Below are 25,622 nucleotides of genomic sequence, written 5' to 3'. Positions count from 1 at the left end.
CACAGATGTTAAGACACGAAAGCTCCTCACCATGCAGGGAGGGTTCCACCGCAAATCCAGCACCCTGAGACTGTACGCTAGCCGCAAGGAAGGAGGCAGAGGAATAGTGAGCGTGAGAGCCACTATCCAGGATGAAACATCCAAGATCCATAAGTACATCAAGGATAAGGCTCCGACAGATGACATGCTGAGTGAATGTCTCAGGCAGTGGAGAACAGAGGATAAGATGCTGGATGAGGGATCATCATGGGACGACAAGCCCTTGCACGGGATGTACCACCGGAACATAACTGAAGTGGCTGATCTCAACAAATCCTACCAATGGCTTGAAGGGGCTGGGCTGAAGGACAGCACAGAGGCACTCATCCTGGCTGCACAGGAGAAGGCCCTAAGCACCAGAGCCATAGACGCCCAGATCTACCACACCAGACCCAAGGTGTTTACTGTGCAAAGAGGCCCCTGAGATGGTCCAGCACATAACTGCAGGGTGTAAGATGCTGGCAGGGAAAACATACATGGATCGCCATAACCAAGTGGCTGGCATAGTATACAGGAACATCTGCGCGGAGTATGGACTGGAAACCCCAAGGTCAAAGTGGGAAACACCTCCCAAGGTGGTAGAGAACGAGCGAGCCAAGATCCTGTGGGACTTCCAGATCCAGACTGACAGAATGGTAATGGCGAACCAACCAGACATTGTGGTGGTGGATAAAGAGCAGAGGAAAGCCGTAGTGGTGGATGTGGCAATACCAAGCGATGGCAACATCAGGAAAAAGGAACATGAGAAACTAGAGAAATACCAAGGGCTCAGAGAAGAACTGGAGAAGGCTTGGAAGGTGAAGGCCACAGTGGTGCCTGTGGTGATTGGAGCACTGGGGGAAGTGACCCCCAAACTGGAGGAGTGGCTACAACAGATCCCTGGAATAACATCCGACATCTCAGTCCAGAAAAGTGCAGTCCTAGGAACAGCAAGGATACTGCGCAGAACCCTCAAGCTTCCTGGCCTCTGGTAGAGGACCCGAGCTTGGAAAGTGGATATATATATACACACACACACACACATATATATAGATATATACATACATACATATATATAGATAGATATATAATATATATATATATATATATATAGATATATATATATATATATATATATATATATATATATATATATATATATATATATATATATATATATATAATATATATATATATTATATATTGTATGTATATATTCATTTTGTTTTAACCTCCTTGCTGCATAGATTCCCAGCAGACTAAAACGCAATGCTTGTTTTGTTTGTTTGTTTATTTAGATTTTGTATATTTAAAGATATTTTATTGTTCAAGGCAAGACAAAGTTTTGCATTCTATTTAAAAGTTTAAATCTCACAATTACAGAGTTAAACACGCACGCACGCACGCACAGGGAAGAAGGTCTGGTAGTTGCACCAGGGGCAGTAACACATGGCCTGCAGTGTCCCTAATTACATAAGCAAATGAGTCACAGAGAAACACTGAAACAATAGATGTGGCTTTAGTCTCACTTCACTCCAATGTTTGTTTTGCTGCACAGCACAGGCTACAGCCCAATTACTGATTTAAATGAGTGAGTGTGTGTTTTGCACCAGGAACCAGCGCACAGGAAAACTCCTTGTGACATGTTTCAGTGGCCAAAGCCATGCGAGCAAGGTGGAATTTGTGGTGGTTAATTTTACAACATGAACAACAACTGTTTACCCCAATGCAACAATTTCATTGCAACCAATAATGTTTATTCAGCTGTACTGTACTATGAAGTTAAAGTGAAGATTAGAGATAAGACTAGTTTGGATTATCTGTTGACTTTTCAAAGCCCTGTCTACCCTGACCTGATAAACTGCCACTGTGTGTGAGGCTTGAGGGAAATATGTAAAAAAGAAACTGCCCAACTGACACTTTTTATCTGATGTTGGTTTGAGGTACAAAGAATACACCTCTCTCTCTCTCTCTCACACACACACACAGACACTATAGGTTTGCAAAGAGCTAACAGTGCACCGGCAGCTTACCTACTCAAGACATAGATATAACCGTTGCCACACACACACACACACACACACACACACACACACACACACACACACACACACACACACACACACACACACACACACACACACACACACAGCAGAACATATTAAAAGTTTACGCAGACTTTGATTTCTGATATTAATCATAATTAGTGATTAATTAACACATTAATGAGTAGTATTAATAAGTATTGGGTAACAAATTCAAAAGTAGTATATCGCGCATTTTTATTTATATAAACTACTACTCTCCAGTGAAAGCAAGACTTTGTGCCTGTGCCATCGATTTTATAGTCCTCTCCTTTTCATACAACTCATGTATTGTTCCTGTGAGGGTGCGTCCTGAAGGAGGCCTACAAGTGTCGTCATTCGTTGCGATTCTATTATTGTTCCTCAGACCAACATCGTCCACAACACTAATCGGCCTGCAGTTTGTAGCTAACCATTTAGGTATGGCATTTGTTAGCTTGCCTTACGTTTGTTTATACTTCTACCATCGTAAGACACTTATTCTATTCGGTTCCAGGTAAGTGAGCGCTGCAGTGGCCCTGCCCCCAAAGGCTCTGATTGGTTGAGAAGCATATCTTCGGCCAGTATTGATCAACCACCCGCTCCTCCTGTGACTCTTCGTTTGTCTGTATTTGTATTCAGAGCCTTTGGGGCAACGGACTTTCCAAATATTGACAACAAAAGTAAACTGTGTTAACACGCATTGTCGGCATTAACAAAGTCTTGCATTGATGTGCCTAGCCCCAATCAGAATATAACAAACCTTAGTGACAGTAATGCTTCCTCTTCTCATCAGAGCTACCCTAAGTCAAACACAGACTGCCAAGGAGGACAAGTAGCTGCACAAAAACAACATGGATGTTCTCTTGACATATCTATAGAACAACTTCCTTTTCACAAATGGGGGACATGTTACAGCATTTGCACATCTTGCTAGGTTGTAGGCAGAAAAAGAACTAACATGAAGTTAAACAGTGGTGTCCAGGATAGAGTGCTACTGTATATAAATGTCATGCATTACATGCATCGAACACAGCCCCAGTAATAACCAAAATATGATCCACCTGTCGCTGCTAACATTAGCATGCGGTGCATATGTTCCACTACGATACTTTATGCAACACAAATAAACAAACCTAAGATTATAAGGAACATAAGGATATGTGCCAAAGCATGCTAGCTCTCATGTGGTGAGTGTCAAGCCAAAGAACGGCAAACGTTCAAATATCATAAAGACCGTATTACTGGCGAACAAATCCAATTCTGTTATATCTGCATTCTGGAAAGTTACCCAATCACTCTTACTTCCTACCCCTCCCACAGCATGTCTGGAGTGTTTTCATTTCCATTTGATCAGGTTTATTGCACCAAGGCCATAAAACGCGAGGTGACTCTCACTGGCTGGCAGTCCTGTCAATCCTGGGTTGGTGCTTTTAGATCAATTGCAAAGCTTTAATGAGTGAAACAACACCTCATTGGCCACAGTCAGAGATATGAATGCAATGGCATCTGCTCCCTCTGGTGGCCATATGTGACAGATATGGACACATTGCACAACGGCTGTACACCGTTTATATTTCGTCAGTCAGGTATAAATAAAGGTTATTTGGATATTCTGATAACTTTTATTGTTATTTGAGGTGCTATAGTAGGGTATATAAGTATTATAAGTTAAAAAATTGGATTGGTAATTTAATGTTAAAAGAATTCAGAGGAAGTGTGTGCTTAATTAATAAACAATCAAACAATGTAATGAACTAATCAGTAATATGCATACCATTGTCATGGAAACCATTCTCCAAAGGGGAAAAACTTCACACTCTACAGTGACTGTAGTGAAGGGTGATTTGCACCTGTCATAAATGGGCTTGTTCTAGCAAAACCATCATAGCCATAACAAAAATAACATCACTTTATGAATGCCAAGTCATTATTTAGCAACTGGTGTGAGTTTTAGATTTGAAGACTAAAAATTGTGGCCAATTCCATTAGTGTGCATAGCTCACGCAATACATACTATTGAAACAGCTGAAAACTTACCCAAAACCACCTAACACTTAAACTGCTATGAATCAAAAACTATTAAAAATGTTAAAAAGCAGACAGCCAGACAGACAGACTGACTGACAGATAGGATAATACATTGGCAGTGCAGCTGACTTCGCTACAGTAGGGAGCAGGAATCGAATCCTGGTCAGACCGGGTCAACAAGGTCTGCATCAGGGAACCAGGGCAATCTGATGTGAAGTGGGCTATAGAACAAGAATAAAGATATTCATGGAAAAGAAATGAGAACAGGGAACTATTGGAATTTTACTACAGCAGTAACCCTGGTGGGTGGGGTTACATGAAGAGAATTGATACTATGGATACTTTGAAACCCAACATCTAAACTAATGCCAAAACAACTAGTAGCACAGTGCTCGAATATGCACAAGAAACACATTGGTATTTAGTTGAATGTCACAACTAGAGATCGATGAGGTACAACACAACATAAATGCTACACAAAGGGGGAGCCAGAACGCCAGGTCAGAAAAGGAGATATCATCATCCTCCCACAATCGAAGATTGGGTTCCAAGCGCCAACAATAACAGAGCTTAATGTAGAAGCTGACCTACAGGTAAGAATGAAGATCTTGGCTTAGACAGACACCTGTAACCCCCAAAGTCGGTTAGCAAGAATAAGTGAAGTACCTTCTGAAAGTATCTTTTGCTAGAAGATGTCAATACAGCACTACAATCAATACCATATACTATGACCCTCACTGAGACCAATCAGCTAATATACAGCACCAACAACAGTGACCGGCATCCCCCATAAAAACAGAGGTTGGAGGCTACTAAGAAGTTAGCATTCATCCCAAGTAAATGTGCAGCTCAGAACAACAGTTCAACAACAACAACAACACAGAGCAGGTAGAAACATGTGGTATGTGTTTTGGTTGTAAAGTGGTGTTTCTGCTTGTCACATCCAAGTTATTTTCAAGGTTTCGATCATCTTTGCATCACTACTGTTTCGACATGAAGAGGACCTCCCCTACAGAGGCATTATAGAGGAATTATAGCCTTCTCACACCACTTGTAAAAACATAGGGTGATTACGGGTACAACCCCAACTCCAAAAAATAAAGAACATAGTGGAGTGAACTACTTTTGAAGGGTTGGAACACTGTTGTGTTTAGCATTTTTAAACACAACCCCACTGGCCACAAGGTCAATTTTAGATCTGAAGAGGAAGTGGCAAGAAAAAGGGGACATCCAATCCTCCCACACATCCACTTTGACCCAAGAACAACCTCGAGCCACTGGAGCGACACAGCTGCCTGTTAAAAGCCAAAGAAACTGAGAAGAGAAGGAGAAACAATGAAGCAGTTAGCAAAAAGCAAATATGGAAACACAATTGCAGATGCAGGGGCAGCAGCAAGATTTATATTTACATGTAAACAACAGTGCATGAGTCAAAACAGTCAGAACAATAACACTAAGAACAAAAACAAAATCAACCTGATATAGTGACCAAGTTCAGAGAGAGTCAAAAGTCAGTACCAACACAGTGGGACTGCAGGTCATAAAAGGCTACAGTTACATTCTAGTTATGTGAAATTTTGTTGGACAGCATTTGTTTTAGTTTATTATTGTATGATTGTTTGATTATAATCAAACAAAAAATAGAGAATCTGTAATACTCCATCTGTATAGAATAAATAACCTAGAAAGTGGCACAATGCGCGTTTCACAGGCAATGAAAGTTTGTCAGCACCCCATAAAATTAAACTAATAGATTTGGGTTTGAGCAGACCAATGTGATGAACGTGCATGAAGGGATGTTTGTAAAAGACACATAAACTAGGTGTGAATATTGCAATAGTTGCAATGACACAAACACAACCTCACAGAGAACTGGTTGGCGAGTAGCCAAAGGGGATAGATTTAGGGGAATGTACGTGAAAGGGTGTGGATGTGGGTGTGTGTTGAGGGCGGAGGGTGGTTGCGTGTGCGCATGACCTATATCTACAGCCAGGCAGAAATAATGTGAACTAAATCTGTGTCAAATTCACACACAACCACACACGTTTGCACCGCCATCTTTTAACTCGCTAAGAGGTAAGTCTTTCCTCCACCCCCCAATCTCCCACAAACACATGCATTTCAAATGCTTTGATATGCAGTTTCACAGTTCGTCCAGTTTTCTTAGTTAAGGCTTTAATTCCCTTCTCTGCTTCACTTTAAACAGGGTCTGCACATCCAGTACTGTTTGACCTGATCTAGCACAGAATTCCCTTACTACTAATTTGCAAGCTCAAATATGTTTTATATTCATCATGGACAAAACATAAAGGCATGCACATATATGCAGACTACAATGGGTTTAATAGGGAGAAAATCCTTTTAGGAGAAACGCTGTAGGCAGCAGCATGTCTTCTGTCTCATGTGCATTCCTCCTTTCCATCCTCCCTCCTTGGTTCACCTTTCTCAGCTACTTCCCTTTTCATTTTGTCTTCTATCTTTATGCCTCCCCTCTATTCTTCCATTTGTCTGTTTCAACTTTCACTCTTCATTATCTCTTTCTCTATCGTTAGATTATTTTTCAAACATACTGCCATCTTATTCAACTCCATCCATTGTTTTCTCCTCCCTCCTTTCTGACAAGCCGTCCTTACTTCTGCTTTAATATTTCTTTTTCCTTCATATAGATCAGTCTAGCATATGTCTGGTGACCACTTTTAAATGTATAGACATACATGAGAGTCTGTACATGGGACATGTCTTTCTGTCCGACTGAATCACTGTTGTTTCCTCTTTTTATTTAGGTTTGTGTGACTGAATATAAGTTGTCTTGCTTTGTCTGTCTACAGAATAGTAAATGTACAAACTGAACATGACCTCATGATACACTGTGTGTTACTTGTTATACAAATTTCAATGTTTGATTTTTCTAAAGTTAAATAAAAAAAGTAAAGCTAATAAAGGCTTGAGTTTATATTATTAAAGGAAGACCAAGAGATTCATGACTGTGCCAGATATCAAACTTTGTGTCAGCCACTAGTGAACCACAACAAACACAGGTTATCTCCAGTAACAATACATCACCTGGCAGCTCATTAACCATTAGCGCTGATGTGACCTGCAGCCACTTCTAAAGAATCCCAAAAATGTGAAATCCATGCCTTACATCCAATGCTTCTCCCAACTCCTTTTGTCAGCCCATTAGACCTGTTTATCGACCTCTGCGATTCTGAAGAGAGACTTGGAGAATGCTCTTCATAAGAAAAAGCCACACAGCTCATTTCACAGATATAATAATTTTTAAAACTCTGCATGCTTAGTGTTCAGCAATATATATCCAAAGCTCATGCTACAGGATATACGCAACCTCATAAAACCCTAAACCACACTTGCAAATCAATCAAAATAATACCTCAACAAATTAAAGCCAGGATATACAAAACAGTACCTTTAGGTCTTCTTTAGGTTTCTTTAGGTCACAGTACCTGTGACCTAAAGATACAAACTTATGCTTTGTCTCTATCTAATTAAAGTGTGATTAATATGCTTGTGTCACAACATCAACAAGAAGAAAATTTACAGTCCATACTCTTTTACACTTTTACAAACACCTATAACTTGCTTATTTTAACAGTAAGTAGTAAAAAGTAACATGTAACCTGCATCATTATCACATTTTAAAATGAGCATTGAGGTAAAAAGTGGATAATAGATCAAATACTCTTACTCTTTACCTACTTAAAAGTTTGCAATATATTACTAATGTATAGTGTGAACTATCATATTTCCTGCTACTGCTGCAGCTGGAAACTGCCATATCTGGAAAAATGCCTATGGAGAAGCTTAACAAAAAGACACACATCTGTCTGTCTGAGCAGCCGTATAGTGAACAAATCAGTTCGCCTCTGTCTCTACTCCTACTTCCTCTCTGACTTCATTATTTTCCTTGCTGCTATTTTAAACTCATTTTCCAACATTACCTGGCTTAAGAGTATATCAGAGTACATTGTTCTGGCGTTCTCTCCCTTCTGTCTTGCTTTTTGTATAAATCCAACATAAATTTTCAGCTGCCGAGTCTATACTTTTACACACATACAAAAATTGTCATATTCATCTTTACTTCTGTCACTGGAGGAGACAATAAACCGGATTGTAATGAAAGACAAACAGCAGTAGCTAGTTGTCGGTGTAAAAACCAAACATCACCCTGCTGTCTAAAACAAATAACTGAATCTCATCACACACACACACACACTGTAATCCTCCCTCCCCCACTGCTTTAGCACGAAAATACTCTCCATGACAATTTGAATGACAGTCACAGGACTGATGAGGGTTAAAGACACCAGATTTTTTATGGGGGAGTGGGGGGGGGGGGGGGGGGTGATGGCTCTTGAGCTAAAGTTATATTTTCATTTGTATCATGTGAGCATAGTATCAACCTCAAAAAACAAGGAGAGTGCAATGCAGAGTGCAGTTAGCTTTTACCGTTGGTACTTTCTCCATCCATGCTCTCTGTGCTAGACTGTGACAACACCATTCTCTTGCTCCGGTGGTATCGGCAGGTGCTAGGACTTCCTACTGGTGTAGATGTGGCCTCATCCCTCCTGGAGAAGATTCCACTGAAAAAGCGACGCAAACGCCTCTCACTGGAGCGACTACCCGCTCCTCGCAGGAAGAAGCCACCACCTGAACCGTCATTCTCAGCTGCCATTCGCAGCAGGTCGCTGTTGTCCAGTGTCCGATTCTTCCCGCCGTGGGCTCTCTCCCATCGGTTCAGCTCAGACATCGAGTTTGTCTTGTTCAGTATGGCACCAACCTCCAGAGTCCTGCTCTTCTCTCTGGTAGGGTCAGCAAGAAGGGAAGCTGGAAGCACAACATGATCCTCTCTGTCCTTCTCCCCAACATCTTGCACAGGGCTGTGGCTGATGCAACCAGAACTGTTGTGGTGTTTGTCTTTGGACAGCGCTCTCAGACGCAGCAGCTCGCTGCCAGTCCAGTGTCTGAAACTGAAGCTGCGCCGTAAAAAACCAGGTGGTCCCTTCAGAGGGGGCGTCTCAGGAGATGCTTTCATGTTATTTTTGGAGGGTAGCATATTCCCATCTCCATTAAGAGGAGGAGCAGTGCTCCTCTCCTCCATGCTCTTTGATTTGAGAAATTTCTTGCTAGTACTGCCATTCTTTACAGCAGCACCAGTTTGTGGAGTTTTAGATAAAATGTCCTCCGCGAGTCTCTCTGGATCCTCCAATGCATGCACTCTGCACATATGCATCTTGTCCTTACTCTGTAGTGACACATTTTCAGGGGTGCCTTTTCCATACTCAGCTAACGGACTAGTGGCCTTCATCCTCATCTCTGTCAGTAAGTGATGATTTCTAGATAGTTTGAGCTTTCCCAGCTCCAGTTGCCCCATGCTACATGTCCTGACGTTCCTGTAACTGCGTGAGGCTAAGAAGTCTTCAGACTCATCCTCCACTTCCTTCAGTTGCTCCAGAAGGCCACTGCGCTGGATCTCTATGGAGCCCTCACGACAGAAGGTACCCACTGTGGCGTTCTCTGCCTGCTGGGAGCCGGAGCCCTCCCCATCCTCTAAACTCTCCCTCTTCACTAAGGTAAGGGAGATCCGATACACAGTTTTTCTCTGAGGTGTTGCCCTCTCCATTCTATCAGTGCAGTTGTTGTCAAGAAGATACATCGCTAATAAAAAAAAACAACTACAATCTACCTAAAGTGTGGCTAATTTTAACTACAAGCTATACACTGAACAGGTATAACTAAAACATAAAAACAAGGAATAATCGATCACAATGTGATCTTGTAATTATTTTAACAACACAATAACACTGGACTTGTAAATCAATTAAAACTGTACAAATGCAACAGAATAAAACTCTACGGGGCAGGAAGGAGCTGTAGTATTAGTCAGATGTCCAAAAAGCATAAGCTTTGACGCAGCAAATAGATTGTGGGTTCATCCCAGTGGAATTTGAACTGGGAACCAAGGCGATAAACCGGCAGCGACGAGGTGTCCTCCGCTCCTCGGGCAGCGCACGGTGAGGCACACTTTCCGCTCCCACGGAGACCTCCTTACCACTACGAGCCCTCCACGTGTGTCCTGACAGCTCTGGTGTCGACTCCGATTATTGTGCCTCCATTACAAACAAAAGCGAAGGATGAAATATTATTCTAGAGCCGCGTCCCTAACGGTGCCAATGCGTCGTCTCCGATTGTGCGCGCACATCCCCCGCAGCGCAGGTGGTCCAACCTCTTTCACCCTCAACCACTTTCACTTGGAATTTAAATATTTCTGCATTTAAAGTTGAGGAGCGGGTCTGCCTTCCTCTCTGTGCGACTGGTTTTACCCCCTGAAAGCGACACACGGCATCCCCTCTAAAGCTATTCTCTGTGCAGCAGGCACTCCGTATACGACGCTCCACACACCGACAAAGACGGGCCAGCAGCAGTGGGGGTTCGCGGGAAAACACGGAGCAGATTCATGAACAGGACCTGGAGTTTACAACAAGGTGCTCCTAAAATGCACCAAAACACCAAAAAAAGTCCTTTCCATGTTTGCTTTTGTTTTATTTAAATTTATTATTCATTAAACTAAATACATACAGTTTGACTTATAATTTCTTCAGTTTTGATATAAAAAACATTAATAACTAATCTTCTGATGTTGCATTTTACAAACTGTAAAGTTATTAAAATTAAAATATTAAAATTAACAGAAAATATAAAATGATGATGTGCAGTAAGAGTTCTAATGCCTCCAACACAGAAAAAAATGCCATAAACCTGAACTAAAACTGTGTAGCTTTTATATGTAGGTCAGCAGGACACCACCATAGACATGTCAACAACATCCTGAAAGAATAACTCCAGCTCATGTTTCACAGTAAGCACATGTCTCTGAATGGGTAGAGGTTCCTCCTCCTCCTTTCTGTCTATCAGGCCTCTAAAGCAGCCACTGAGGAAGCAGTGTTATCATTCTGCAGCTAGAAAGAGAATATCAAAATGAAACAGAAATATCTGCAGCAGAACAGCGAGATCTGATTTGAAGGTTGTTGAATTTAAAGTTGTAATTAAAAGTTGTAAAAGTCACATGTGTGACATTTATTTAAAATAATTGACAGAGTTGAGGGGGTGAAATGTATAAATCTGCTGCATATTTTCATCAGATAAACTGAAACAATAAAAGTAGTAGTAGTAGTAGTAGCACATGATTTGCCCAGCCGCCTTGTGGTGTGGAGTTTGCATGTTCTCCACGCGTCTGTGTTGGTTTTCCTACAGTTTACGTCTCACAGTCCAAAGACATGCACGTATAAATTGACCGCAGTTGCAAGTGCAAGAAAGGTTGGTTTGTCTGTGTCTGTATGTGGCCCGGTGATGGACTAGTGACCTGTCCTGGGTAAACCCCACCTGAGATAGGACTATGCGAAAGAAATTGTGTGGATGAGGAAATCAATATATCTTGAATTTATTTCATGTTCAGCTTTTTCTAATATCTCAAAAATGGTCCATCTAAACCGTTGATACTACGAATAAGATTTGATTTAATTTCTGTTCAACAGCCATATTAGGTTGTTAGGTGTAACTTGAACAATCAGCAGCTTTGTAACTAATGCAACTTTGAAAACAACTAAGGTTGAAGAAGAAGCAGGATATTCAGGCTGATGTGACATGAGCTGCATCTTTGATCGTCTCCTAAATTTAAATATTTCAACACTCTAAAATTCAAAGCTCTCTTTCCCTCTCTGTTTTATCTGGGAGATTATCCACCCTCCACCTACTCTCCTACATCCTCTTGAAACCTGGTTCTTTGATGTCTGGTGGATTATTACTGGGATTAATCCAGATTAGAGAAGTGGCCAAGGGCAGCTTTCTCCATTCACCTCACTGGTTTGGGGCACATACAAGCACTGAGGGAATGATATCTCTGTAGATTATATTTTTACTTACCATCTTCTGCTCATGTGTCTGGCACTAAATGGCACCTCCGGAGACTCTTTGCTAGTCCTATTATCCTGATACTGCAAGTACTGAAGACTTCTTGTCTCTGTAGAGCTCTATCATGTGTTGGAAGGTACTGTGAGAACCACGGTCATATGGAACAATAACCTTCTGTGCTCTGATAAAAATGCATAAACAGTACCCGGCAAATATTTGACTAACAGGAAAATGATACTATGCTGCTTCCACACCTCTGTGGAAATGCATTCAGTTTAGGGTAGGTCAGGTCTTAACATCCTTGTGAACCAGGATTGAATTTGATAATTTACGCCAAACTCAGTCTCTCAGAGGAGGGACTTTGCATATTAGAGTACAACCACATCTTTCTGTTTCATTAAAACAGTGTGGGTACAGTAGGTGTGCCGTTTTAATTCCATTGTAGTCTGGTACGCTCTTTGTAATGGTGGAAATCTAGTACAAGTACTGGGGCCAGGTTGTTTTGGGCAGTGTTTAAACAGGCTGGCATGTGACTATGTCATCAAAGGGGGAACCCCTAATGAACCGGAGCAGTGTTTTTTAACCTGGGCATGATCAAACCCAACGGTTTTGGTGAGTTAGTTTGAGGGGTTCGGCGGAGGTCAAGGCACAAGACACGCACCCAACCCATATGATTTGTCCCGCTTGGCAATCATTTACTGCAGATGATCGTGCTACATTGTTTGGCCAATCTATGCTGTAGGGAATTTGGCACCAATGTTGCCAGACATACAATAATTATTGTATTCATACGAAATGTTAGGGTCTGTACGATCTAAGATATCGTATAACCAATACACAATAGTTTTGACACTGCTGTTAGTCATGTTTTGTCGCTTAAGATTAACGTGCACATCACAAGAAACTGTTTTCACTCATAGCTGGTTGGCTCCTCCCCTCTGTCAATCACACCAGCAGCACTGCTGATTGGATTGATGATCTATTCGTGTGTGTTTGCACAGTTACACTGCTCAAACATTATACTTTATAAAAAAACATTATAAAGAAAACAGTAAATATTCATTATTATTGTAGCAGGTAAAAAATTAAAACCATTTCCGTGTGGTAGAATTTCAAAAGGTCATTTCTTTGTGAAAAATGATGTATGTAATTATTGAGTTCATGCAATGTATTGGTTTTGTTCTTTGAACACAGTGATGTTAATGCATTTCCATTAAAACATATCTATGTCTTGAATTTGAAAAATCTATTTTTTTTTTCAATACAGAGAGTTCGGTGAATGTGCATATGAAACTGGTGGGGTTTAGCACCTCCAACAAGGTTAGGAAGTCCTGAATTACAGTAATTAGCAAATTGGCAATAAAAGTAGGAAGTGCACTTCTAACATACTCAAGAGTGTGTCTACATATACTGCTCAGAGTACTTCCAGGTAAAAGCTCCAAAGCTGAGGTGTGGGTACTGTTGATTAGAAATGGTAAAATTGTGAGCACGCCAGCTTGGTGTCTGTGTAAATTGTTGATTATTTATTGTTCCTTATAGCTCAGTATGAGCAATAGAAATCGCAGAGCACTGGATCTGTTAAATTGTAGTGTGGGGGTATAAATGGGACCTGTCCTCCACACACCCTTTAATCTTTGTTCACCACAAAACAAACTCTATTAATTCTTTGTTATTACTTGATTCATATCAGATTTATTACTGATGTAACTGCTCTGAGAAAACAAAGACTGGAGCTGTCTAAGGCCTGTCGCTTCCTGTGAATTAATGTTTTAAGAAACAATGTCTCTTTCTGCTGTCAGTCAGTGTGGTAAAATCAAACCTGACAGTATCTGGTTGAAACTATCATTTAGTGGTGGAGGAAACATTTCTACTCAGAGGTTTTAAACATGAGCACAGCAAAACAGCACATTTTCTCCCTGCTTCTGTTTCTCTCTACCTCTCTGCGTTGTGGTCTAGCTCAAGTTTAATAAAAATGTAAACCTCCGTTCCTCAATGTCTGGATTGTCACTTGTGAAAGTCACGTATGCATATAACAAAACCAGAAATGTGAATTTTGCTGTATAAGTTAATAAATTTTATTTTACACTTGCTGCGTATGCTTGCAGAAATGCTGACTTGGAGGAAGTTTGAATCAAAAGTGAACTGACTTCTACTGCGCTTTAATCCATTCACAGGACATTGCTGTGCTTATCAGAAATTGCAGCCTGAAGCTTTACAATCTAACCCTTCACCCCATTTATAGTATACACCCTGGAGTGTGGACAAACACATCAGCCCCAGAATTTGATTCTTTTCATGGGCCTCATTTTTCTTCTCATGATATAGTACACCTGCTAACTCGATTAGATGAAATATGTTTGCACATGGCACCAATTTTGATGTCATTACTGAACTAAGACATTAAATATCTTTTTCATATTTGCACTGAATTGTGTACCCACTATAATAAACTAGGTTTATCCTGGCTTATTTCGCTGCACACTTGCTGAGCCAGAATAAAAAGGTGAAGCTACGATAAACCAGGGGAAGAAATGCATGCAGCTTACTTGTCACCCACAGGTTACAGTAGTGGATTGAGTAAATGTGGAGGTAACACAACAGTACATAGCATAATTAATACGCAGTGCTCCAAAGAAATGGTCAAAGAAACATCATAAAATGTTTCGTGTGGCCATAGGCAGTGCATATGTCATTCAGGAAAAATTAACAGATGATCCGCATCCCCACATCTCATTAAGTGAATCCCCTTAGTGAGTATGGAAAGTATTCAGACCCCTGAAACTTTTTACTCTGTTTTATTGCAGTCATTTTCTAAAATCAGCAATTTGCTTAAATCATTTAGTTCAAGTTCATGTTTTTCCTCATTGATATTCACACAGCACCTGAGCTAAATGTGCGTGTCAAAGCAAAGCGTCTGAATACATGACTGTGTGATATTTCAGTTTTCTCTTTAAATAAATTTGCAAAAATGTCAACAATCCTGTGTTTTTCTGACATTACATTAATGAGGAAAAAAATGAACTTGAAGGATTTTAGCAGGGCTGCAATATAACAATAACTATATATAACTGCAATATATATAGTGTGAAAAAAATGTAAGGGGGTCTGAATACTTTAATCTAATTCTAATTTTGTTTGCCTGGTCACAGCAAAAAACATAACATAACAAATGTACTGTAAAAACACAGAAATATTCTTAATGCAGAACAATTCAGAAATAATTTCTTGGTTTTGGCTTTTCTTGGTTGTGAAAACCCGTGATCACTTTCACTCCTTGACATTTAGGGTTTTCAAATGGATGTATTTTTGCTGCATTATATCCTCAATATTATGCCAAAATGTGGGCAGAAAGAAATAAATCTTATACACCAAAATATAGCTTTACCACACCCAGACGCACACAATTTGTCCACGGTGACCACAAGGTAAACAGTGCCACTGCAGTGAGAGGCACACTAATCAAGTCACACACATATAGACACTTCCTCTCATCTTACTCCTTTACCCTTTTTCACTGCATCAAAGAATGTCAGAGCAGCAGTAAGAAGAAAGATCCATCCCCTCCTCCTCCCTCCACACACTCCCCCACCCCCCCACACACTCCCCCCCCCCCTGAAAAATGAAAAATGGGTCAGTTAGCCAAGGAAGTAGGGATAGGTTGATGCAGAGGGAGGCCCCCCAGAGGAGGCATGGCTATACACACACACGAGGGATGCTGACAGCATACAAATATAGTCAAAACAGAAAATCGTTGGAATGTAATCAGAGACACAAATATCCGAACACAATCTCTATGGACACAAAGACTTGAAAGACAATGGAAAACATAAAATAGAAAATGTGCAGAAAATATTCTCAGAAACAGGCAGCAGTGGCTCAAGAGGCTGAGCCGTCGTCCATCAATCATAGGAACTGTGGTTTGAACCATGTGTCTGCTTGTGTGAGCGAATGAGTGAATGTGAATGCAGTGTTATAGCGCTGCACTTTGGGTACCATTAGGTAGGAAAGCACTATACAAGTGCAGGATTATTCACCATTTAACACAACTGTGAGATACCACATCCTGCAAAAAAATAATAAGCATAACTGTTCACACAATGAAGTCTAGTTTTCTACAGAGACTAAATTTACATTATTAGGTATTTCTTAGCTGCTGATTTCTTTGTAATTTTTTCTATATTAATATGAAAAGACATTAATTAATACACCTCAAATATAGCTGAATATTATAACTCAGGTCTCCAAACAACTAAACAAACTATAACCTAACTCGTGATTTGCTAAGGACTTGTTTTTATCAGTATCCACAGCTATTTGAAGTAAATTAATTCTTGACATACAGGAAAATCCAGCCTCTCTGCAAAACGTGTACTGTAACATGGTTTTCTGATCGGCTTGCTATGTGCAGTTGAATAAGTCTGCTCATATGCAAAGTTGCCTCAGAATTAGGTTTGACGTCCAATTCAGATCTATCTGCCCTACCCCACCTCTGTTGCCATGGAGCTTGGCAGAACTGGCTGGGTCTGAAAGTGTATGCGACATAGGAGTGTGGTGGTTAAATACAGATGTGCCAAGCAAAACTTCCCCTTCACGATCAACGGAAAACAAAAAGGCTAAAAATGTCAACAGATAAATTTTACTGCTATGTGCAGAGAGAACAACTATTCATATGCACTGATGATTAAAATCTCATTGACTTATTTGTTAAAAAATTATTTTTCTTGCACAGAGAACCAAAAATAATTACAATGGATATTAAAAATATATCCATATGAAATCAACATATATACCTGATTTACATTTGCGTTTTTTGGTATTTATCTAATTTGATTTTAACTTAGGAACATGTTTTTGCTTCATTGGACAGATGCCTTTGACTTAGTGGACTTTCACTCATTGACCCAGTGTTTTTGAAAACAGGTGGGTTAAGCTAAATAAGTAAAACAAACTAAGACCAACATGGCATGTACATATCGCAAGGCTCTGTATCTCTCTAGCTTTTCTGAAGCACTGAAGCTTGTACCGAAAAAGGTTTTTTTAAAATCGAAGCTTTTCAACACAGTACCTTTAGTAACATCTGCTGGCCAAATAAATGAATTGCAGCTTGAAGTTACTGTAATGAACCACTTCATCATGGTACAACTCAAGATGACGCCTTCTTATTAATACCATTTAACATTTTTTGTCTGATAGCACTGTGATGCTTTGAGCAAAATCCCCTTTTTGTGAATAATTGAATTAAATAAACTTTCCTTGAGTAAACATGTGATGTTATGTGATTTTGTTTTGCCTGTGCCTTCTTGATATTTATAAAAACAGTAGATATATCTATAGAGAACACAGAAGGCTAAGAGCTAAGCTACGTAAAGCCAACACCACACCGGCTCCCTTTACCCATCATTTTCCTCGCCAATGTACTCTCACTGGTGAACCACAGAAAGAAACTCCAGAACTGCAACATCATCTTCGCTGAAACATGGCTGAATAGCGGTCTAATGGTGCCGCTTTAATATCAGTATGCATATGTGGTAGAGAGCTGCTCTGTCATGGTATATTATAAAGCATTGATGAAAATGATTGAATAATGAAATGAGCGATGAATGCCAGTTTAAGGTAACAAATAAATGGAGGCTAATCTGGAAGGTGCACCGAGCGCTGCAGATCTTGCTTGGTGTTTCTTTCACAGATTAGCTACTAATTGTTACAGTTGTTGCCTACATTCCTCCTGACACTCATCAACCATGTGAAGCCATCAGTGAGGACCATCGAAGTGTGGCCGGCGGGGGTTAACGTCAGAATCAGAATCAGTTTTAATTGCCAGGTTTACACAAGACAAACATGGGATTGCATCCAGTTCGGCATGAGGGTTTTATACCCTCATGCCGATGAATGCCATGAATTATATGAATTATAAACACTATAGATAAGTTATTAGCATAAAAAATATGATAAAACAATAAGATAAAATAGGATAAATTAAAATTTGCAGCACACATGTTTCATTAAGTCCTTTCTCTGTGATTGGAGAGTTCAGCTCAGAAACAGGAAAGAAGCTAACTCTGTGTCTGGTGGTTCTGGTGGCACTTGCTCTGTGATACCTGCCAGAGGGGAGGAGCTTAAACAGTTTATGTGCAGGGTGTGTGGGGTCAGCGGTGATGCACAGCCCGTTTTCTGGATCTGGCCCAGTACAGATGCTCGACGGACGGAAGCTCAGTCCCAATGATCTTCTCTGCTGACCGGACCACCAGCTGCAGTCTGTGTGTGTCCTGCTTGGTGGCTGAACCAAACCACACAGTGATAAAGGTGCAGGGGACAGACTGGATGATTCCAGTATAGACGATGGTCAGCAGCTATTGGGGTAGGCTGAACTTCCTGAGCTGTTTCATAAAGTACAACCTCTCCTGGCCTTTTTGATGAAAGCGTCTATGTGGGAGTCCACTTCAGGTCCTGGTAGATTGTGGACCCTAGGAACCTGAATGAGTCCACAGTAGACACTGTGTTGTTGTGGATGGTGAGGGGGTGGGGGGGGGGGCAGTTCTTCTTGAGTATGTTTGCTTCCCAGGCCACCAGTGGCTCTTACATGGACATAGACAACTACACTTCCACCGTTCTGGACCACATTAATGCCACTATAGTGTTACAAACCAGAAGCAGATCAACACATACCCAAATCAAAGGCCATGAATGAACAAGGAGGTGCGCCTCCTGCTGAAGGAACGCAATGCTGCCTGATGGCATCCCTGGAGGGGTTCTTAGAGCATGTGCAGAGCAGCTTACTGAGGTATTCACAGGCATTTTTAACATTGTCTCTTGTCCTGAACTTCAGCTCAGCATTCAATACTGCCATTCCCTTTAAGTTACTCATCAAACGTAGAACCTAGGGGCCTCGTGTACAAAGACTTGCAAAGATTACCAAACTTGGTGTAAATTGAATTCCAGAAATGCATTAGTAGAAGAATATCAACCTCTACTAAGTAGGAATCTACACATTTCCTTCGAACATCCCAATCAACATGGAATTGAGCACTGGCGATTAAGTAGCAGACTCCTCATGTGAGAGGTCTCTATTTAAATATGTTAATTCATTTAAATACGGTCTGCATCAGAGCAGTACACTAAGTCGGACCATGTGTGCAGGTGTCAATGCTGCAGGTTCCGCACAGTAACTGGAATAAAAAAAAATTGGTTTGACATTGAGGTGGATGTGAAGCAAAATTTACCACTAAAGTGTCACCAAAACAGGTGGAGGTGAAGGAGAACATGAACTGACCCCCTGTCAGCAACTAATAGGAAGTCTCTACATTAACCCAGTGACTAGTGTTGACGCTGAAGACAACATGATATTTGGGGGGGGGCACAGTTTCTACGCGCAAAAGGAATCAATATTAAAAAAAATTATTTACTGACCAAGAAGCCACCGATTTGGTACCAGCTTCAAACCTCATCATCATTAAACCAGGCTCCTACAACATTGCTGACTGTAGCTGCATTTGTGCATCACAGATTATTTGTATATTGATGAAATAAATGTTTTCTGTTGACATGTGTCTCCTGTGACTGAGCATTTATAGTGATGTGTCCATTTGATGAGTCCAACTACATCAGGTAAACCAGGCCTTGCAGCAAATTGCGCTTTAATGTTGCAGGTTTTCGTGCATAAATTCTAGGGCTGCCACTATAGATTATTTTGATAATTGATTAATCTGTCGATTTTTTTTTGATTAATCGATTAACCAGATTAATAATAAAAAAATATTATTTGACGTTTTGCTTATTATAAATCCCTTATCTGGGTGTTTTTAATTAAATTTTGATTTTGACTCTTTACATCTCAAACAAAACAAAAATTCCAGCGATTGAAAAATAAAAACTTCAATAGACCAATAGAGAGAATAGATAGAGAAACACAATAAGACCAAGACAACACCTAACAATTGATGAACAGTACCACGACATTGCGAGGTTTCGTACGGGACTTTATCAGAGAAAGGTGGCCACTGGGCTTAGAGTGTTTCAGAGTGTGATCAGCAGGTTGCAACAAAGATACAGAGAAAAAAACAGGCACAGGAAGGCGTAGAAGTGGACGTCCTTTGGCCACATCCCATGCTGATGACCGCTACATTTTGACCAGTGCCCTGCGAAACCGGATGAGGAATGCCACTCAACTTCAACTGTCTTTTTATCTCTTTCAAATAAGACTACCACAATGCAAAAGTGTGAAGGCAGTAAGAAGTACTGTAAAATGACATACTGGATTATACATTAAGTCTGCAATCTGCTTTAAATGTGCTGTCCTTCACTTCAACTTGAAGCTACAAGCCTTTCAAATTGCAACCCAAAAACAGTGAAGACAGAGCGTGAAATTCTTTGTGATGTGTGTAGTGTGCCAGCAGAGGGCACTGGTGATTGAAGAAAAAAAACAAGGGTGCTCATAGCCAAACATAAGACAAAAACAATTAAATTTTACTGATTTCATCATTTTATATTTTGCATGTCACCATTGCTGCCATGTAATTTATATCATCTGTTACTTTGCCTTTCACCGAATAAAGTAAAACTGTCATGGTTTTTATCATTATAGAACTATCTGTGTCATATGTCTACAGTGTTTTTGCTGCAGTAAGAACACAAAGCTCTTAATATCCTCATTATCCTCAAGACAGCCTCCATGTTATTTCCTTAGGTTATGTGCACATAGAATAGGTTTGTTTTAAAATGCATTGCGATTAGTAAAGTTGTTTTTGGCTCATATGATAGTTTCAAAATACAATAATTTTAAAGCGACAGTACCGTATTTCTTTATTTCCCATCTGGCAACACTGCGGCAACACACACTGAAGTTAGTGACATGGATGTACTTTGCAAATTAGCGGAATTTGCGGATAAGCAGCAGAAAAAATTTTAAAGAAAAAAATGTCAGCATTTAATGGATCAGACAGACTATGTTTCTGTTTGTTATCATAAGAACATGAGCCCAAATATTATAGTCATGCCAGGGCTCTGGCTATGCTCTGGGCATAGTCAAACTAGGCGGTTGTCTGGGTCGCCACCTGCTGGATGGGGGGGGGGGGGTCACTACAAAAAACTAAAATTGAATTTGTTCAGTTGTTGTCTAACATGTTAAAGACAGCATGTAAAGATAAACTGAAACATGATGAATGTGTAATAACAAAAATGATGTGACAATTTGTTTTTCTTAATTTTTTTAGGTATTTTATTTTAATTCGGTAGTAAAGTGCTTTCTGTTCTGCTAGAATGAAAATATCTGACTGTGTAAACAACCTGAAAAACTAAAGACGTAGTAGCAAAAGTACCAGTATATATGAGTAGGTTAAAACTGAATAAGTGTGTCCTGATGTAATCGTTATTGATCCCTGTTTGGTTATTTGTTTATCCTCCTCCACAGAGAAGCCAGGGGTCAGCTGCAGAGCATTGTCGCCAAGTTGTGGCTGCCATGATAAAATACTAAAGGCTGACAGTGAGTTGGCTAAAGTGAGAGCTACAACTACTCTCAAACAAATCAATGACAGCTGCTAAGTTGAATGCAGCTGTAATCCAGTCAAACATTTATTGTACTTTCTATATATATCTACATGCATGACATGTAGTCAGAAATCAAGCCTGGGTCACCAAGGGCAGTAGTGGACAGCAAGATTTGCAAGGACAGGTCATCCCCCTGCCAGATGGTGACCTAAAACAAGAACACAATCTGGAGATAGTAAAAAAATATATATATATTTTCTTTAAAAAAAGGAACAGATGAGTGCTGCTGGCTGGCTTGAAATCAGCAATACGTAGCAGTTGTGCAACATTTGACTGTCCTTATGAATGACAATTCAGCAGGTTTAGGTGATGCAGTGAATGGTTCAATAGAATAAAGTAGTAATTTTAAAAGTGGCAAAAAGGACGTAGATGAATTAAACTAAAAATAGGGAAGCAATGTATTTTGTTGTAATCACCCCCCACAACCCTGCATAAAAGATTGAGCGGTAGGCTGGCTGGATGGATGGAATTTCACTCATTACACATTTATTACAAGCTGACCTAGTCTTATTTATGATCTTCATACAGAGCTGAAATTTCGGGATTTGATCAAAACATAGTAAAATAAATACAAATACATAATAAACTGTGGTGAACAGCGAACCAGACAAACTACTCTGCAGAAAAAAGTTATGGGCAAAGGCTTAAGTCTCTCAATGTGCATCCCTACAAGGTTTATGTATTGACAAGAATCTGCCAATACAATTAATTATTCAACACTGCAATTAAGGCAATATAATTCTCTTTTTCAAACCTTGTTTAAGGGGGTTTGTTAAGTAGAGAGAAGACAGCACCATAGAGTTAGAACAAATTTGAAAAAAAGAACAACAGACATTTCCAGACTGGCAGATAAATATATAGCACAGTGTACCCTAAATGTTTGCATGTAGAATATAAGCAATGTTGGTAAATGTCTGGCATTCATCAATTAATTTGCGCAATAAAATATCAGAAAAAAATGTGCACAAGCAATTTGAAATCAAAAGTCTTATATAGTCTTATATTCCAATCAACACTGAGTGAAAATTGGTTAAAAGTGTTCCTTTAATTTTAATGAGGGTTGACCAAAAACATGTCAAGTAGTATTTAGTACTTTAGTATTCGCCAGGGCAACTGAAAATTTTTGCAAATTGCCATGGCCTCACTTTTCGCTGTAGCAATAGTCAGGCTGAGAGGAAGGAGGAGCCAGCCTGCTACAGCTGAGGTGGTATCTCTGCAATTGTTTATGCTGCTATAGATTATTTGCAAGAAAGCAAGTTCTATAGTGTGTTAGCGCAGTCTGACTTGCCGTACAGTGCACAAACGCTGTATGGAGGAGGGCCAGGCTGCATCAGCCGAAAGGCAACTGCAAGGAGCCAGGGTGCCCATATTCCTTCCTAGTTGGCAGTAATGAACTTTCAGCAGCAAACTGCCAAACCATCTGAAATGGAACAAAACTGAGGTCTCTGTGCTACAATAAATTTCACAGCAGTCAATTTCTCTTGGAGGAAGCTGAGGATTCTACTGCTTACGGGGAACATACAGTTGGAAGGGAAAAAAATATGAACCCTTTGGTGAATCTGTGCATTTCTGCATCCATTGGTCATAAAATGTGTTCTGATCTTCATCCAAGTCACAACAATAGAACAACACAGTCTGCTTAAACTAATACTGCACACACATTATGTTTTCATGCTTTTATTAAACATAACATTCACAGTGCAGGGTGTAAAAAGTACAGTATGTGAACCCCTAGGCTAATGAGTTAAATTTCAGAGAAAGTTCAGCACTGTTGCTACTCTCTGTAGGCGTGATTGTCCTGTAGAGATGACTGCAAGAGTACAGCATTGAATGCTTAAGTAAAGAAGCATTTGAGACTGTCAGCTAAAGATGTACAGAATACCTGAACAAAAAATGGACACCACGAAGGAAGCCATTGCTGTTCAAAAAAATATTGCAGCACATGTGAGTTTGTATTAGTTGAAGCAGACAGTGTTTTTTATTGTTTTTAGATGAAGATCAGAACACATTTTATGACCAAATTAGGCAGAACCATTTTATGACAAATTTATGCATGAAATCAGAAAAAAGGGATTACATTAATTAAGACTACACAGAAAAATGTCTGTGACAAAAAGGCACAGATGGAACAATACATCAGGCCTAGTTTCAGAGGTGTCTCTCCATGTGAATGAAAAGGGCCACTCGTTTCATGACAACGAAGTTCACATTCTGGACATAAAGGACGAGTGGTTTGAGAGAGGGGTGAGGGAATGTACAAATTAACCCTCTCTTAACAGAGGAGGAGGCCTCAGACACAATCTGTCTCCCATTAATAATGCTGCCCTTTCATCTAGCTCAGACAAGATCAAGACCACTTCACAAGTCCAACAGAAAGGACAAACCCAACGATTCTGTAACAATGAAGGAGGAGCTTGGAAGTTCACGCCTGCGAACGATAAGGGAGGAGCTTGAAAGTTCAAACTTACAGTACTCACGCCCCCAGTCTTAGGCTACATATGGACAGGGGAGCAATGGAAACTTGTTTCAGGATACCAAGAAGACTGGAATAAATAGCTAGGATAGAATGGACGAATGAGGACTGAGTAACAAATATATTAGATTGGTTATTTTTTATGCTCAAACTTCACAACTTGTGCTATACAGTTACGAGCCGATGTCTGTCAGGCTTTGTGTGTTGGAGTGTTGGGGATGGCATTAACTTAAGTTGCTAACGGGAGTAGCGCCACATTACGTTGCTAATGTTAGCTTATTCGTTAGCTGCAGCCGACAGCTGGTGGTGTCTCTGCAGTATACAGATGACAACATCAGAACTGAAAAACGCAGTGCTGCAATGAATTTCAACGCTGCTGGATTCTCTTGGTTGAAGTTGCAGATTCTACTTCCAACGGGGAACATATACAGTATGTGTTACGGATCATCAGTTTAGAGCCACATATAGACAGAGGAGCACTGAAAAAACTACGTCAGGATAACAAGAAAAAACTGGGGAAAAAAACGTCAGGACAGAAGAGTCAAAAGAGCACTTAGTAAGTAATATATCAACCTTTTACTGTTTTGGCTTGTGCTGTGAAGTTAAGAGTAATGTTATGAGCTGATGCCTGTCGGGCTTTAAGCACAAGACTGTTACACCCCCAATCCAGGAAGGTGGGCAATCTCACCACAGCTATCAGACTATACATTACAGTATAATAATAATACTACAGTGACACACAATGTGTAACTACACAATGTACTCATTCATTGCTGTTATTACAATACCAATATCTCCACAATACTAATGTGAAATCAATCAACAATTGTCTGCTTTGGACCAAAATAAAAGGCTGCTAAACTTAGAAAATATGTCTTTATTCAAACACTGTTAAATTATAACCTCTTGTGTGTGTCTGTCAGCATACTGTCAAGAGCACGGAGGCTCTACCAGGGGACAGGCCAGTACATCAGTAAACATGGAGACTATAGGAGGACAACAACCCAGCAACAGGACCGCTACCTCCACCTTTGTGCAAGGAGTAACCGGAGGAGCATTGCCAGAGCCCTGCAAAATGACTTACAGCAGGCCACAAAGGTGCATGTGTCTGCTTAAACGGTCAGAAACCAACTTCACGAGAGTGGAGTTTCAATTATTAGTGCCTGAACCGCCTTCACACCTTAGACCAAAGATGTGGGCATCCTGTAAATATTAGTGAAGTGAAGCTCCAGAACGTAAGCCTTTGGACTATTTGGTGATGATCCTTCTGAGTGTAATTGACTTCTGATTAACATTTACTGTGGATTGCATACAAGGACGTTGTTGTTGGACAAAGCTAGCTAGTTTGATTATAGACTAAAAGATAGCTAATGCAAAACTCCAAGTTGCCCAGTTTATTAGACGGGTAAAGCAAGCTACATCTGACTCACCAACACATTTTTCTTTACACAGTGATTTGTCATGTGTTCAGCACACATGTTAATAAGACAATAATAATACAATTCTTTGAGCAAACCGAACTCAAATTATTAATTAAAAACAAATTATTTTTATTTTGACAACCA

The 25,622-nt window shown here is 40.1% G+C and overlaps 1 protein-coding gene across 4 annotated transcripts in view; it reads right to left on the bottom strand.

Annotated features, from left to right (window-relative positions):
• Positions 1 to 25,622, bottom strand: part of agap1 (ArfGAP with GTPase domain, ankyrin repeat and PH domain 1) — a 133,353-nt gene that overhangs the window by 96,025 nt on the left and 11,706 nt on the right. The window contains exon 1 of one of the 4 annotated variants that reach the window (XM_029133838.3): positions 8,580 to 10,578. The exons of 2 other annotated variants lie outside the window; for them this stretch is intronic. In XM_029133838.3, coding sequence (XP_028989671.1) covers positions 8,580 to 9,786 — 1,207 coding nt within the window. In that variant the 5' untranslated portion in view covers positions 9,787 to 10,578. Of the gene's footprint in view, positions 1 to 8,579; positions 10,579 to 25,622 lie in introns of those variants that run through there. One more of the 4 variants, XM_029133845.3, reaches the window with a different exon arrangement.

Source organism: Betta splendens, chromosome 2 (assembly GCF_900634795.4).
Source record: "Betta splendens chromosome 2, fBetSpl5.4, whole genome shotgun sequence".
In the NCBI taxonomy this organism is placed as follows: domain Eukaryota; kingdom Metazoa; phylum Chordata; class Actinopteri; order Anabantiformes; family Osphronemidae; genus Betta; species Betta splendens.
This window is presented reverse-complemented; position numbering and strand designations above follow the sequence as displayed.